A 17,361-nucleotide genomic window follows, 5' to 3' on the forward strand; every position below is an offset into this window, starting at 1 on the left:
ATTTATTCACAATTCTTTGTATTTTATAACTTTGATTGCTATACTCTGAAACTGATAGATTGCTCATCCCAAGTAAGGGTAAATTTAATACATCTTGTGGCTCTATTCAAATCTTCTACAAACTCCAATAGGGATCCAATGTCGCCCCACCATACTCCAAAGACATAGTCTACATAACGCCACCAGGTGGCGCCATATAGAAGAAACATCTTATTCTGATAAACAAACTTCTCTTCAAATATTGACATAAATAAATTCGCATAGGTAGGGGCGACATTGGATCCCATTGCAGTACCTTTAACCTGCATATAGAAATTGTCCTCAAAAAGAAAGTAATTACAATATAAGATTATACTCAAAAGATTCAGCAAACATTCTTGTTGTTGGACAGTGTAGATACCACTAGTTGCTAAAACATTTCTTACAGCGCCCAATCCGCCTTCATGTTCGATAGAGGTATATAGACTGACCACATCAAGACTATACAATATGCATCTATCTGGTACCATAAGATTCAGTATTTTATCCAAAAAGTCTTCAGTTTCTTTTATATAGGAAGTGGATTGTTCAACAAATCCCCTCAGGATTTTATCCAAATATATAGATATATTAGAAAAAATGGACTCTGTACTTGCCACTATGGGCCTCCCTGGTGGCTTATCTGGTTTTTTATGTACTTTTGGTAAAGTATAAAAAACGGGTAGTTGTAGCGGTCTGAGATGAAAAGGAGCAAACAGAATGATGCCCATTGCCGCCACCATCAATCCAATTACCTCCATGCACTGAGCCACTGATGGCCGAGGATTGGACTGAAGAGCTCGGCATGTATTCAGAATCTTTAACTTTCTGACCTCTGTCAAGAAAATTTTCATGGATATGGAATCTATTAAAGTTCCCAGAAAGGGAACCCTGGTCTGTGGAATTAATTAACTCTTTTCTAGATTAACCTTCCACCCGTGAGTCCTCAGAAAGGACAGGACCATGTCTGTATGAGATTTTGTCAGATGGCAAGACAACGCCTGGATCAGAATATCGTCTAGATAAGGCGCCACTGCAATACCCCGCTGCCTGAGAACCGCCAGAAGGGACCCTAGAACCTTCGTGAAGATCATGGGTGCTGTGGCCAACCCGAAGGGAAGAGCCACAAACTGAAAATGTTTGTCCAGGAAAGCAAACCTTAGGTACTGATGATGATCCTTGTGGATAGGAATATGAAGGTATGCATCCTTCAAGTCCACGGTAGTCATATATTGACCCTCCTGGATCATTGGTAAAATTGTTTGAATGGTCTCCATCTTGAAGGATGGGACTCTGAGAAACTTGTTTAGACTCTTGAGATCTAAAATGGGTCTGAACGCTCCCTATTTTTTTGGAACTACGAAAAGATTTGAGTAAAACCCCTGCCCCTGTTCCAGTATTGGAATGGGACAAATTACTCCCATAGTAGAGAGGTCTCTTACACAGCGTAAGAACGCCTCTCTTTTTATCTGGTCTACAGACAACCGTGAAAGAAGAAACCTCCCCAGAACTTTTGAATTCCAGTTGATACCCTTGGGACACGATTTCCAGCGTCCAGGGGTCCTGAACATCTTTTACTCTGAAGTCAAAATATATATTAAAAATTCTTGAACTAAAAACTGTACTGTGCCTTTAAATAATAAAAGCGCAAAATTTTTTCGGATATAGTACAAAACGATGTTTTTATCAATAAAAATAGTCCCTTTGTGCCCAGAAGAATTTAACAATATTGCACTACTTGTTAGTATATGCTATCTATTAATTAACTAACGATTTTATCAGAAAATTAAAGACTATTAGTTCTGGGCTCTGCTGCGGCGCCTACCTGCCCGCAGATCACAATGGAGAAAACGATCTCTCTGGACAAGAACTGAGTTTGGCCCCACCAGAACCACAGGACCTTGCTGCTGTCCGGAAAATACACTGCGCGATAGAGCGCGCAAAACTAAGCCCCGCCCACCGTGGGCGTACCTCTGAGCCGTTACCGAGACCCGCATGGGTCGAAAAAACATAATTTATGTAAGAACTTACCTGATAAATTCATTTCTTTCATATTAGCAAGAGTCCATGAGCTAGTGACGTATGGGATATACATTCCTACCAGGAGGGGCAAAGTTTCCCAAACCTCAAAATGCCTATAAATACACCCCTCACCACACCCACAATTCAGTTTAACGAATAGCCAAGAAGTGGGGTGATAAAAAAGTGCGAAAGCATATAAAATAAGGAATTGGAATAATTGTGCTTTATACAAAATCATAACCACCACAAAAAAAGGGCGGGCCTCATGGACTCTTGCTAATATGAAAGAAATGAATTTATCAGGTAAGTTCTTACATAAATTATGTTTTCTTTCATGTAATTAGCAAGAGTCCATGAGCTAGTGACGTATGGGATAATGACTACCCAAGATGTGGATCTTTCCACACAAGAGTCACTAGAGAGGGAGGGATAAAATAAAGACAGCCAATTCCTGCTGAAAATAATCCACACCCAAAATAAAGTTTAACGAAAAACATAAGCAGAAGATTCAAACTGAAACCGCTGCCTGAAGTACTTTTCTACCAAAAACTGCTTCAGAAGAAGAAAATACATCAAAATGGTAGAATTTAGTAAAAGTATGCAAAGAGGACCAAGTTGCTGCTTTGCAGATCTGGTCAACCGAAGCTTCATTCCTAAACGCCCAGGAAGTAGATACTGACCTAGTAGAATGAGCTGTAATTCTCTGAGGCGGAATTTTACCCGACTCAACATAGGCAAGATGAATTAAAGATTTCAACCAAGATGCCAAAGAAATGGCAGAAGCTTTCTGGCCTTTCCTAGAACCGGAAAAGATAACAAATAGACTAGAAGTCTTACGGAAAGATTTCGTAGCTTCAACATAATATTTCAAAGCTCTAACAACATCCAAAGAATGCAACGATTTCTCCTTAGAATTCTTAGGATTAGGACATAATGAAGGAACCACAATTTCTCTACTAATGTTGTTGGAATTCACAACTTTAGGTAAAAATTCAAAAGAAGTTCGCAACACCGCCTTATCCTGATGAAAAATCAGAAAAGGAGACTCACAAGAAAGAGCAGATAATTCAGAAACTCTTCTAGCAGAAGAGATGGCCAAAAGGAACAAAACTTTCCAAGAAAGTAATTTAATGTCCAATGAATGCATAGGTTCAAACGGAGGAGCTTGAAGAGCTCCCAGAACCAAATTCAAACTCCAAGGAGGAGAAATTGACTTAATGACAGGTTTTATACGAACCAAAGCTTGTACAAAACAATGAATATCAGGAAGAATAGCAATCTTTCTGTGAAAAAGAACAGAAAGAGCAGAGATTTGTCCTTTCAAAGAACTTGCGGACAAACCCTTATCTAAACCATCCTGAAGAAACTGTAAAATTCTCGGTATTCTAAAAGAATGCCAAGAAAAATGATGAGAAAGACACCAAGAAATATAAGTCTTCCAGACTCTATAATATATCTCTCGAGATACAGATTTACGAGCCTGTAACATAGTATTAATCACGGAGTCAGAGAAACCTCTTTGACCAAGAATCAAGCGTTCAATCTCCATACCTTTAAATTTAAGGATTTCAGATCCTGATGGAAAAAAGGGCCTTGTGACAGAAGGTCTGGTCTTAACGGAAGAGTCCACGGTTGGCAAGAGGCCATCCGGACAAGATCCGCATACCAAAACCTGTGAGGCCATGCCGGAGCTACCAGCAGAACAAACGAGCATTCCTTCAGAATCTTGGAGATTACTCTTGGAAGAAGAACTAGAGGCGGAAAGATATAGGCAGGATGATACTTCCAAGGAAGTGATAATGCATCCACTGCCTCCGCCTGAGGATCCCGGGATCTGGACAGATACCTGGGAAGTTTCTTGTTTAGATGGGACGCCATCAGATCTATTTCTGGAAGTTCCCACATTTGAACAATCTGAAGAAATACCTCTGGGTGAAGAGACCATTCGCCCGGATGCAACGTTTGGCGACTGAGATAATCCGCTTCCCAATTGTCTACACCTGGGATATGAACCGCAGAGATTAGACAGGAGCTGGATTCCGCCCAAACCAAAATTCGAGATACTTCTTTCATAGCCAGAGGACTGTGAGTCCCTCCTTGATGATTGATGTATGCCACAGTTGTGACATTGTCTGTCTGAAAACAAATGAACGATTCTCTCTTCAGAAGAGGCCAAAACTGAAGAGCTCTGAAAATTGCACGGAGTTCCAAAATATTGATCGGTAATCTCACCTCCTGAGATTCCCAAACTCCTTGTGCCGTCAGAGATCCCCACACAGCTCCCCAACCTGTGAGACTTGCATCTGTTGAAATTACAGTCCAGGTCGGAAGCACAAAAGAAGCCCCCTGAATTAAACGATGGTGATCTGTCCACCATGTTAGAGAGTGTCGAACAATCGGTTTTAAAGATATTAATTGAGATATCTTCGTGTAATCCTTGCACCATTGCTTCAGCATACAGAGCTGAAGAGGTCGCATGTGAAAACGAGCAAAGGGGATCGCGTCCGATGCAGCAGTCATAAGACCTAGAATTTCCATGCATAAGGCTACCGAAGGGAATGATTGTGACTGAAGGTTTCGACAAGCTGTTATCAACTTTAGACGTCTCTTGTCTGTTAAAGACAGAGTCATGGACACTGAATCCATCTGGAAACCCAGAAAGGTTACCCTTGTCTGAGGAATCAAAGAACTTTTTGGTAAATTGATCCTCCAACCATGATCTTGAAGAAACAACACAAGTCGATTCGTATGAGATTCTGCTAAATGTAAAGACTGAGCAAGTACCAAGATATCGTCCAAATAAGGAAATACCACAATACCCTGTTCTCTGATTACAGACAGCAGGGCACCGAGAACCTTTGTAAAAATTCTTGGAGCTGTAGCTAGGCCAAACGGCAGAGCCACAAATTGGTAATGCTTGTCCAGAAACGAGAATCTCAGGAACTGATAATGATCTGGATGAATCGGAATATGCAGATATGCATCCTGTAAATCTATCGTGGACATATAATTCCCTTGCTGAACAAAAGGTAAGATAGTCCTTACAGTTACCATCTTGAACGTTGGTATCCTTACATAACGATTCAATATTTTTAGATCCAGAACTGGTCTGAAAGAATTCTCCTTCTTTGGTACAATGAAGAGATTTGAATAAAACCCCATCCCCTGTTCCGGAACTGGAACTGGCATAATTACTCCAGTCAACTCTAGATCTGAAACACATTTCAGAAATGCTTGAGCTTTTACTGGATTTACTGGGACACGGGAAAGAAAAAATCTCTTTGCAGGAGGTCTCAACTTGAAACCAATTCTGTACCCTTCTGAAACAATGCTCTGAATCCAAAGATTGTGAACAGAATTGATCCAAATTTCCTTGAAAAAACGTAACCTGCCCCCTACCAGCTGAGCTGGAATGAGGGCCGCACCTTCATGTGGACTTAGAAGCAGGCTTTGCCTTTCTAGCTGGCTTGGATTTATTCCAGACTGGAGATGGTCTCCAAACTGAAACTGCTCCTGAGGATGAAGGATCAGGCTTTTGTTCTTTGTTGAAACGAAAGGAACGAAAACGATTATTAGCCCTGTTTTTACCTTTAGATTTTTTATCCTGTGGTAAAAAAGTTCCTTTCCCACCAGTAACAGTTGAAATAATGGAATCCAACTGAGAACCAAATAATTTGTTACCCTGGAAAGAAATGGAAAGTAAAGTTGATTTAGAAGCCATATCAGCATTCCAAGTTTTAAGCCATAAAGCTCTTCTAGCTAAAATAGCTAAAGACATAAACCTGACATCAACTCTGATAATATCAAAAATGGCATCACAGATAAAATTATTAGCATGCTGAAGAAGAATAATAATATCATGAGAATCACGATGTGTTACTTGTTGCGCTAAAGTTTCCAACCAAAAAGTTGAAGCTGCAGCAACATCAGCCAAAGATATAGCAGGTCTAAGAAGATTACCTGAACACAGATAAGCTTTTCTTAGAAAGGACTCAATTTTCCTATCTAGAGGATCCTTAAACGAAGTACCATCTGACGTAGGAATAGTAGTACGTTTAGCAAGGGTAGAAATAGCCCCATCAACTTTAGGGATCTTGTCCCAAAATTCTAATCTGTCAGACGGCACAGGATATAATTGCTTAAAACGTTTAGAAGGAGTAAATGAATTACCCAAATTATCCCATTCTTTGGAAATTACTGCAGAAATAGCATTAGGAACAGGAAAAACTTCTGGAATAACCACAGGAGCTTTAAATACCTTATCTAAACGTTTAGAATTAGTATCAAGAGGACCAGAATCCTCTATTTCTAAAGCAATTAGAACTTCTTTAAGTAAAGAACGAATAAATTCCATTTTAAATAAATATGAAGATTTATCAGCATCAACCTCAGAGACAGAATCCTCTGAACCAGAGGAGTCATCAGAATCAGAATGATGATGTTCATTTAAAAATTCATCTGTAGGGAGAGAAGTTTTAAAAGATTTTTTACGTTTACTAGAAGGAGAAATAACAGACATAGCCTTCTTTATGGATTCAGAAACAAAATCTCTTATATTATCAGGAACATTCTGCACCTTAGATGTTGAGGGAACTGCAACAGGCAATGGTACTTTACTAAAGGAAATATTATCTGCTTTAACAAGTTTGTCATGACAATCAATACAAACAACAGCTGGAGAAATAGCTACCAAAAGTTTACAGCAGATACACTTAGCTTTGGTAGATTCAGCACTTGACAGCGATTTTCCTGTAGTATCTTCTGGCTCAGATGCAACGTGAGACATCTTGCAATATGTAAGAGAAAAAACAACATATAAAGAAAAATTGATCAAATTCCTTAAATGACAGTTTCAGGAATGGGAAAGAATGCCAAAGAACAAGCTTCTAGCAACCAGAAGCAATACAAAATGAGACTTAAATAATGTGGAGACAAAAGTGACGCCCATATTTTTTCGCGCCAAATAAGACGCCCACATTATTTGGCGCCTAAATGCTTTTTGGCGCCAAAAATGACGCCACATCCGGAATGCCGACATTTTTGGCGCGAAATAACGTCAAAGGATGACGCAACTTCCGGCGACACGTATGACGCCGGAAACGGAAATAGAATTTTTGCGCCAAAAAAGTCCGCGCCAAGAATGACGCAATAAAATGAAGCATTTTCAGCCCCCGCAAGCCTAACAGCCCACAGGGAAAAAGTCAAATTTTAAGGTAAGAAAAAATGGTCAAATCAAAATGCATTATCCCAAATATGAAACTGACTGTCTGAAAATAAGGAAAGTTGAACATTCTGAGTCAAGGCAAATAAATGTTTGAATACATATATTTAGAACTTTATAAACAAAGTGCCCAACCATAGCTTGGAGTGTCACAGAAAATAAGACTTACTTACCCCAGGACACTCATCTACATATAGCAGATAGCCAAACCAGTACTGAAACGAGAATCAGCAGAGGTAATGGTATATATAAGAGTATATCGTCGATCTGAAAAGGGAGGTAAGAGATGAATCTCTACGACCGATAACAGAGAACCTATGAAATAGACCCCTTAGAAGGAGATCACTGCATTCAAATAGGCAATACTCTCCTCACATCCCTCTGACATTCACTGCACGCTGAGAGGAAAACCGGGCTCCAACTTGCTGCGGAGCGCATATCAACGTAGAATCTAGCACAAACTTACTTCACCACCTCCATCGGAGGCAAAGTTTGTAAAACTGAATTGTGGGTGTGGTGAGGGGTGTATTTATAGGCATTTTGAGGTTTGGGAAACTTTGCCCCTCCTGGTAGGAATGTATATCCCATACGTCACTAGCTCATGGACTCTTGCTAATTACATGAAAGAAATAACATGTCTGCTCTAAGCAGAAGTTTAGCCCTAGTCCAACAAGCCATGTGCCCCTCTGTACAAGCGCAAACACAGAGAACTCCTGTCAAGCTATCTTAGCCGCAGCCAGCAACCGCTCCCAGCATCAGCCCACACATGCCATGCTTAAAGTGACACAACACACTTAAAATGCATATATGTAAAAGACATAAATAAAATAAAGTAAATAAATGGGAATTCCAGAGACACCATTTCTTATTGCTATAGTGTATACTGATTACTCTCCCCAGATAGGGAATAATGTCCTCCTGTTCTGATGCCTTCTCCCCAGAAACGAGGATTGAACATACCTCAATGCTGCTTGTAGCATGATACATTTCTCCACACTGAAGATGTTTCTTAACTCTACCTTCAACTGCTCTGTGGGAACCAGCATGGATCTTAGATAATTTTTGCTAATCAGGGCAGAAAATAAAATGTCTCCACTCCTCTTGAGAAGTTACAGACTAAATAAAAAAACTTCTTGATTGAAGAATCTAAAACTAACACCTCACTTTACCTCTTCCTATCACTAACACAGGCAAAGAGAATGACTGGGGGTGGGAGGGAAGGGAGGATCTATATATACAGCTCTGCTATGGTGCTCTTTCCAACTTCCTGCTGGCAGGAAATTATATCCCATAAGGATGAAATCCGTGGACTCGTCGTATCTTGTAAAAATAAATTGGGTTCAGTATCCCTTTAGGTTTTGTCTATCTCCAAGAAGATAACTTAATATTATCACAATTTTCTAGAATCACCTCCTGCTTCACATATTGTTACAGAGAACATGATGCAGTTTAAAATGTCCTTTAGAAAAATATAATCTTTGTGTACTTTTTCTGACTAAATGATATGGTCATCTACCACACAGTATGTAACCTACACTATTATCCAATAAGATAATACATTACAGATCAATTTTATATTGCACATTTATTACTATGGGTAAAATGTCCAGATCTAAAGGGACGGTAAAAACTTTCATGATTCGGGTAGAGCATACAATTCTAAATAACTTTCTATTTCTAAATTTGCTTTGATCTTTTGGTATCCTGTTTTGAAGAGTACACCTAGATAGGCTGATGAACAGCAATGCACTATTGGGAGCTACTGATTGGTTGGCTGATCATATATGCCTCGTTGCTGGCTCACCAGATGTGTTCATCTAGCTCCCAGTAGAGCATTGCAGACCCATAGCCTACTTTTCAACAAAGGATTTTAAGAGAAGAAAACCAATTTGGAATGTAGTATAAAATGGAATGCTCTATAATAATGGCTTCAATGTCACTCGACTTTGGCGTCTGATTACATAAAGAATAAACATACCCAATGCAGCCAGTGATGACTTGTGCAAGAGGATAAATTAGAGGCTCCAGCACCTCATTAGGATGGATGGTACTCAGCACACGACACCAGAGGTACAAGCAGTGGATGTACTGCCAGTTATACACAGACTGATAAGCCCCCTAAGAAAAAAGCAAAATACTGTTTAATATACTGAATTTATATACACACACAATATATATTATATATATTTGTATATATATATATATATATATATATATATATATATATATATATATATATATATATATACACACACACACACAAAATGCTGTAGGATTTTCTGATGAAGGGGAATATTTGATCCCTGAAACGCGTCACATATTGAATAAATTATTCACTTGATGCAAGTCCAGATAATGCAGATCCTTTGTCGTGTGATTATATATATATATATATATATATATATATATATATATATATATATATATATATATATATATATATAGAGTGTGAGTGAGTGAGTGAGTGAGTGAGTGAGTGAGTGAGAGAGAGAGAGAGAGAGAGAGAGAGAGAGAGAGAGAGAGAGAAACTAGAAATCAAATTTTACATTTCAAAGTTAAAGATATGCAACTTTGAACACTGATATTTATTTTATATATATATTTATACAGGTAGTCCTCAGTTTACGCCGGGGTTAGGTTCCAGAAGGAATGGTTGTAAATCGAAACCGTTGTAAATTGAAACCCATTTTATAATGTAAGTCAATGGGAAGTGAGGGAGTTAGGTTCCAGGCCCCTCTCAAAATTGTTACAAGTAACACCTAATACATTATTTTTAAAGCTTTGAAATTAAGACTTTAAATGCTAAACAGCATTATAAACCTAATAAAATAATCACACAACACAAAATATATAATTAAACTAACTTAAATGAACAATAACATTTGTTAAACAGCATTATAAACCTAATAACATAATCACACAACACAGACTTCACTTGCATTTTTCTGCAAACAGTTATTTCTATGCATTCCAATCTGGACTGATTTATATACAGGAAGATCTAGTTCCTTTGAAATCTGCTCTATAGCTCAGGTCTGGTTAAACTGATTAATTTCAGCTTGCTTGGCTTTGCTGCAACACAAGCGGACAGCTCCACCTACTGGCTATTTTCATCAATGCGCTGCTTCTCAATGCTTTTCAATAGCAGGTACATGACTGGAAAAAAAACATAATTTATGCTTACCTGATAAATTTATTTCTCTTGTAGTGTATCCAGTCCACGGATCATCCATTACTTGTGGGATATTCTCCTTCCCAACAGGAAGTTGCAAGAGGATCACCCACAGCAGAGCTGCTTTATAGCTCCTCCCCTCACTGCCATATCCAGTCATTCGACCGAAACAAGCCGAGAAAGGAGAAACCATAGGGTGCAGTGGTGACTGTAGTTTAATTAAAATTTAGACCTGCCTGAAAAGGACAGGGCGGGCCGTGGATTGGATACACTACAAGAGAAATAAATTTATCAGGTAAGCATAAATTATGTTTTCTCTTGTTAAGTGTATCCAGTCCACGGATCATCCATTACTTGTGGGATACCAATACCAAAGCTAAAGTACACGGATGATGGGAGGGACAAGGCAGGAACTTAAACGGAAGGAACCACTGCCTGTAGAACCTTTCTCCCAAAAACAGCCTCCGAAGAAGCAAAAGTATCAAATTTGTAAAATTTGGAAAAAGTATGAAGCAAGTTGCAGCCTTGCAAATCTGTTCAACAGAGGCCTCATTTTTAAAGGCCCAGGTGGAAGCCACAGCTCTAGTAGAATGAGCTGTAATCCTTTCAGGAGGCTGCTGTCCAGCAGTCTCATAGGCTAAACGGATTATACTCCGAAGCCAAAAACAAAGAGAGGTTGCCGAGGCCTTCTGACCTCTCCTCTGTCCAGAGTAAACAACAAACAGGATAGATGTTTGGCGAAAATCTTTAGTAGCCTGTAAGTAAAACTTCAAGGCACGGACTACGTCTAGATTATGCAAAAGACGTTCCTTCTTTGAAGAAGGATTAGGACATAATAATGGAACAACAATCTCTTGATTGATATTCTTGTTAGAAACCACCTTAGGTAAAAACCCAGGTTTTGTACGCAGAACAACTTTATCTGAATGAAAGCTCAGATAAGGAGAATCACAATGTAAGGCAGATAACTCCGAGACTCTTCGAGCCGAGGAAATAGCCATCAGAAAAAGAACTTTCCATGAACGAAGTTTGATATCAATAGAATGAAGGGGTTCAAACGGAACCCCTTGAAGAACTTTAAGGAGCAACAGGTTTAAACACAGGCTTAATTCTAACTAAAGCCTGGCAAAATGCCTGAACGTCTGGAACTTCTGCCAGACGCTTGTGTAAAAGAATAGACAGAGCAGAAATCTGTCCCTTTAAAGAACTAGCTGATAATCCTTTGTCCAAACCCTCTTGGAGGAAGGACAATATCCTAGGAATCCTATCCCTACTCCATGAGTAATTCTTGGATTCACACCAATGAAGATATTTACGCCATATCTTGTGGTAAATTTTACTGGTGACAGGCTTTCGTGCCTGTATTAAGGTATCAATTACTGACTCGGAGAAGCCACGCTTTGATAGGATCAAGCGTTCAATCTCCATGCAGTCAGTCTGAGAGAAAGTAGATTTGGATGATTGAAAGGACCTTGTATTAGAAGGTCTTGTCTCAGAGGCAGAGTCCATGGTGGAAAGGATGACATGTCCACTAGGTCTGCATACCAGGTCCTGCGTGGCCACGCAGGCGCTATCAATATCACCGATGCTCTTTCCTGTTTGATTTTGGCAATCAGACGAGGGAGCAGAGGAAACGGTGGAAACACATAAGCCAGGTTGAAGAACCAAGGCGCTGCTAGAGCATCTATCAGTGCCGCTTCTGGGTCCCTGGACCTGGATCCGTAACAAGGAAGCTTGGCGTTCTGGCGAGACGCCATGAGATCCAATTCTGGTTTGCCCCAACGGAGAAACCGATTGAGCAAACACCTCCGGATGGAGTTCCCATTCCCCCGGATGAAAAGTCTGACAGCTTAGGAAAATCCGCCTCCCAGTTCTCTACACACCTGGGATATGGATCGCTGACAGGTGGCAAGAGTGAGTCTCTGCCCAGCGAATTATCTTGGTAGACTTCTAACACGCTAGGGAACTCCTGGTTCCCCCTTGATGGTGATGTAAGCCACAGTCGTGATGTGTCCGACCTGAAATCTGATGAACCTCAGTGTTGCTAGCTGAGGCCAAGCCAGAAGAGCATTGAATAACAGAATTTATGTTTACCTGATAAATTACTTTCTCCAACGTGTATCGGTCCACGGCGTCATCCTTACTTGTGGGATATTCTCTTCCCCAACAGGAAATGGCAAAGAGCCCAGCAAAGCTGGTCACATGATCCCTCCTAGGCTCCGCCTACCCCAGTCATTCGACCGACGTTAAGGAGGAATATTTGCATAGGAGAAACCATATGGTACCGTGGTGACTGTAGTTAAAGAAAATAAATTATCAGACCTGATTAAAAAAACCAGGGCGGGGCCGTGGACCGGACACACCGTTGGAGAAAGTAATTTATCAGGTAAACATAAATTCTGTTTTCTCCAACATAGGTGTGTCCGGTCCACGGCGTCATCCTTACTTGTGGGAACCAATACCAAAGCTTTAGGACACGGATGAAGGGAGGGAGCAAATCAGGTCACCTAAATGGAAGGCACCACGGTTTGCAAAACCTTTCTCCCAAAAATAGCCTCAGAAGAAGCAAAAGTATCAAACTTGTAAAATTTGGTAAAAGTGTGCAGTGAAGACCAAGTCGCTGCCCTACATATCTGATCAACAGAAGCCTCGTTCTTGAAGGCCCATGTGGAAGCCACAGCCCTAGTGGAATGAGCTGTGATTCTTTCGGGAGGCTGCCGTCCGGCAGTCTCGTAAGCCAATCTGATGATGCTTTTAATCCAAAAAGAGGAGAGAGGTAGAAGTTGCTTTTTGACCTCTCCTTTTACCGGAATAAACAACAAACAAGGAAGATGTTTGTCTAAAATCCTTTGTAGCATCTAAATAGAATTTTAGAGCGCGAACAACATCCAAATTGTGCAACAAACGTTCCTTCTTTGAAACTGGTTTCGGACACAGAGAAGGTACGATAATCTCCTGGTTAATGTTTTTGTTAGAAACAACTTTTGGAAGAAACCCAGGTTTAGTACGTAAAACCACCTTATCTGCATGGAACACCAGATAAGGAGGAGAACACTGCAGAGCAGATAATTCTGAAACTCTTCTAGCAGAAGAAATTGCAACTAAAAACAAAACTTTCCAAGATAATAACTTAATATCAACGGAATGTAAGGGTTTCAAACGGAACCCCCTGAAGAACTGAAAGAACTAAATTGAGACTCCAAGGAGGAGTCAAAGGTTTGTAAACAGGCTTAATTCTAACCAGAGCCTGAACAAAGGCTTGAACATCTGGCACAGCTGCCAGCTTTTTGTGAAGTAACACAGACAAGGCAGAAATCTGTCCCTTCAGGGAACTTGCAGATAATCCTTTTTCCAATCCTTCTTGAAGGAAGGATAGAATCTTAGGAATCTTAACCTTGTCCCAAGGGAATCCTTTAGATTCACACCAACAGATATATTTTTTCCAAATTTTGTGGTAAATCTTTCTAGTTACAGGCTTTCTGGCCTGAACAAGAGTATCAATAACAGAATCTGAGAACCCTCGCTTCGATAAGATCAAGCGTTCAATCTCCAAGCAGTCAGCTGGAGTGAAACCAGGTTCGGATGTTCGAACGGACCCTGAACGAGAAGGTCTCGTCTCAAAGGTAGCTTCCAAGGTTTAGCCGATGACATATTCACCAGATCTGCATACCAAGTCCTGCGTGGCCACGCAGGAGCTATCAAGATCACCGACGCCCTCTCCTGATTGATCCTGGCTACCAGCCTGGGGATGAGAGGAAACGGCGGGAACACATAAGCTAGTTTGAAGGTCCAAGGTGCTACTAGTGCATCCACTAGAGCCGCCTTGGGATCCCTGGATCTGGACCCGTAGCAAGGAACTTTGAAGTTCTGACGAGAGGCCATCAGATCCATGTCTGGAATGCCCCACAGCTGAGTGACTTGGGCAAAGATTTCCGGATGGAGTTCCCACTCCCCCGGATGCAATGTCTGACGACTCAGAAAATCCGCTTCCTAATTTTTCCACTCCTGGGATGTGGATAGCGGACAGGTGGCAGGAGTGAGACTCCGCCCATAGAATGATTTTGGTCACTTCTTCCATCGCTAGGGAACTCCTTGTTCCCCCCTGATGGTTGATGTACGCAACAGTTGTCATGTTGTCTGATTGAAAACCGTATGAACTTGGCCCTCGCTAGCTGAGGCCAAGCCTTGAGAGCATTGAATATCGCTCTCAGTTCCAGAATATTTATCGGTAGAAGAGATTCTTCCCGAGACCAAAGACCCTGAGCTTTCAGGGATCCCCAGACCGCGCCCCAGCCCATCAGACTGGCGTCGGTCGTGACAATGACCCACTCTGGTCTGCGGAATGTCATCCCTTGTGACAGGTTGTCCAGGGACAGCCACCAACGGAGTGAGTCTCTGGTCCTCTGATTTACTTGTATCTTCGGAGACAAGTCTGTATAATCCCCATTCCACTGACTGAGCATGCACAGTTGTAATGGTCTTAGATGAATGCGCGCAAAAGGAACTATGTCCATTGCCGCTACCATCAACCCGATCACTTCCATGCACTGAGCTATGGAAGGAAGAGGAACGGAATGAAGTATCCGACAAGAGTCTAGAAGCTTTGTTTTTCTGGCCTCTGTCAGAAATATCCTCATTTCTAAGGAGTCTATTATTGTTCCCAAGAAGGGAACCCTTGTTGACGGAGATAGAGAACTCTTTTCCACGTTCACTTTCCATCCGTGAGATCTGAGAAAGGCCAGGACTATGTCCGTGTGAGCCTTTGCTTGAGGAAGGGACGACGGCTTGAATCAGAATGTCGTCCAAGTAAGGTACTACAGCAATGCCCCTTGGTCTTAGCACAGCTAGAAGGGACCCTAGTACCTTTGTGAAAATCCTTGGAGCAGTGGCTAATCCGAAAGGAAGCGCCACAAACTGGTAATGCTTGTCCAGGAATGCGAACCTTAGGAACCGATGATGTTCCTTGTGGATAGGAATATGTAGATACGCATCCTTTAAATCCACCGTGGTCATGAATTGACCTTCCTGGATGGAAGGAAGAATAGTTCGAATGGTTTCCATCTTGAACGATGGAACCTTGAGAAACTTGTTTAAGATCTTGAGATCTAAGATTGGTCTGAACGTTCCCTCTTTTTTGGGAACTATGAACAGATTGGAGTAGAACCCCATCCCTTGTTCTCTTAATGGAACAGGATGAATCACTCCCATTTTTAACAGGTCTTCTACACAATGTAAGAATGCCTGTCTTTTTATGTGGTCTGAAGACAACTGAGACCTGTGGAACCTCCCCCTTGGGGGAAGCCCCTTGAATTCCAGAAGATAACCTTGGGAGACTATTTCTAGCGCCCAAGGATCCAGAACATCTCTTGCCCAAGCCTGAGCGAAGAGAGAGAGTCTGCCCCCCACCAGATCCGGTCCCGGATCGGGGCCAACATTTCATGCTGTCTTGGTAGCAGTGGCAGGTTTCTTGGCCTGCTTTCCCTTGTTCCAGCCTTGCATTGGTCTCCAAGCTGGGCTTGGCTTGAGAAGTATTACCCTCTTGCTTAGAGGACGTAGCACTTTGGGCTGGTCCGTTTCTACGAAAGGGACGAAAATTAGGTTTATTTTTTGCCTTGAAAGGCCGATCCTGAGGAAGGCCGTGGCCCTTACCCCCAGTGATATCAGAGATAATCTCTTTCAAGTCAGGGCCAAACAGCGTTTTCCCCTTGAAAGGAATGTTAAGTAGCTTGTTCTTGGAAGACGCATCAGCCGACCAAGATTTCAACCAAAGCGCTCTGCGCGCCACAATAGCAAACCCAGAATTCTTAGCCGCTAACCTAGCCAATTGCAAAGTGGCGTCTAGGGTAAAAGAATTAGCCAATTTGAGAGCATTGATTCTGTCCATAATCTCCTCATATAGGAGGAGAATCACTATCGACCGCCTTTATCAGCTCATCGAACCAGAAACATGCGGCTGTAGCGACAGGGACAACGCATGAAATTGGTTGTAGAAGGTAACCCTGCTGAACAAACATCTTTTTAAGCAAACCTTCTAATTTTTATCCATAGGATCTTTGAAAGCACAACTATCCTCTATGGGGTATAGTGGTGCGTTTGTTTAAAGTGGAAACCGCTCCCTCGACCTTGGGGACTGTCTGCCATAAGTCCTTTCTGGGGTCGACCATAGGAAACAATTTTTTAAATATGGGGGAGGGACGAAAGGAATACCGGGGCCTGTCCCATTCTTTATTAACAATGTCCGCCACCCGCTTGGGTATAGGAAAAGCTTCTGGGAGCCCCGGCACCTCTAGGAACTTGTCCATTTTACATAGTTTCTCTGGGATGACCAACTTGTCACAATCATCCAGAGTGGATAATACCTCCTTAAGCAGAATGCGGAGATGTTCCAACTTAAATTTAAATGTAATCACATCAGGTTCAGCTTGTTGAGAAATGTTCCCTGAATCAGTAATTTCTCCCTCAGACAAAACCTCCCTGGCCCCATCAGACTGGGTTAGGGGCCCTTCAGAAACATTATTATCAGCGTCGTCATGCTCTTCAGTATCTAAAACAGAGCAGTCGCGCTTACGCTGATAAGTGTTCATTTTGGCTAAAATGTTTTTGACAGAATTATCCATTACAGCCGTTAATTGTTGCATAGTAAGGAGTATTGGCGCGCTAGATGTACTAGGGGCCTCCTGAGTGGGCAAGACTCGTGTAGACGAAGGAGGGAATGATGCAGTACCATGCTTACTCCCCTCACTTGAGGAATCATCTTGGGCATCATTGTCATTGTCACATAAATCACATTTATTTAAATGAATAGGAATCTGGCTTCCCCACATTCAGAACACAGTCTATCTGGTAGTTCAGACATGTTAAACAGGCATAAACTTGATAACAAAGTACAAAAAACGTTTTAAAATAAAACCGTTACTGTCACTTTTAA

General features: G+C 41.4%; 1 protein-coding gene across 1 annotated transcript in view; it reads right to left on the reverse strand.

Moving 5' to 3' along the window:
* NOC2L (NOC2 like nucleolar associated transcriptional repressor) overlaps positions 1-17,361 on the reverse strand; it is a 274,391-nt gene that overhangs the window by 196,139 nt on the left and 60,891 nt on the right. Inside the window, exon 11 of the mRNA XM_053690456.1 lies at positions 9,240-9,379. Coding sequence (XP_053546431.1) covers positions 9,240-9,379 — 140 coding nt within the window. The remainder of the gene's footprint in view (positions 1-9,239; positions 9,380-17,361) is intronic.

The sequence above is a fragment of the Bombina bombina genome, chromosome 8, assembly GCF_027579735.1.
Source record: "Bombina bombina isolate aBomBom1 chromosome 8, aBomBom1.pri, whole genome shotgun sequence".
NCBI classification, from domain to species: Eukaryota; Metazoa; Chordata; class Amphibia; order Anura; family Bombinatoridae; genus Bombina; species Bombina bombina.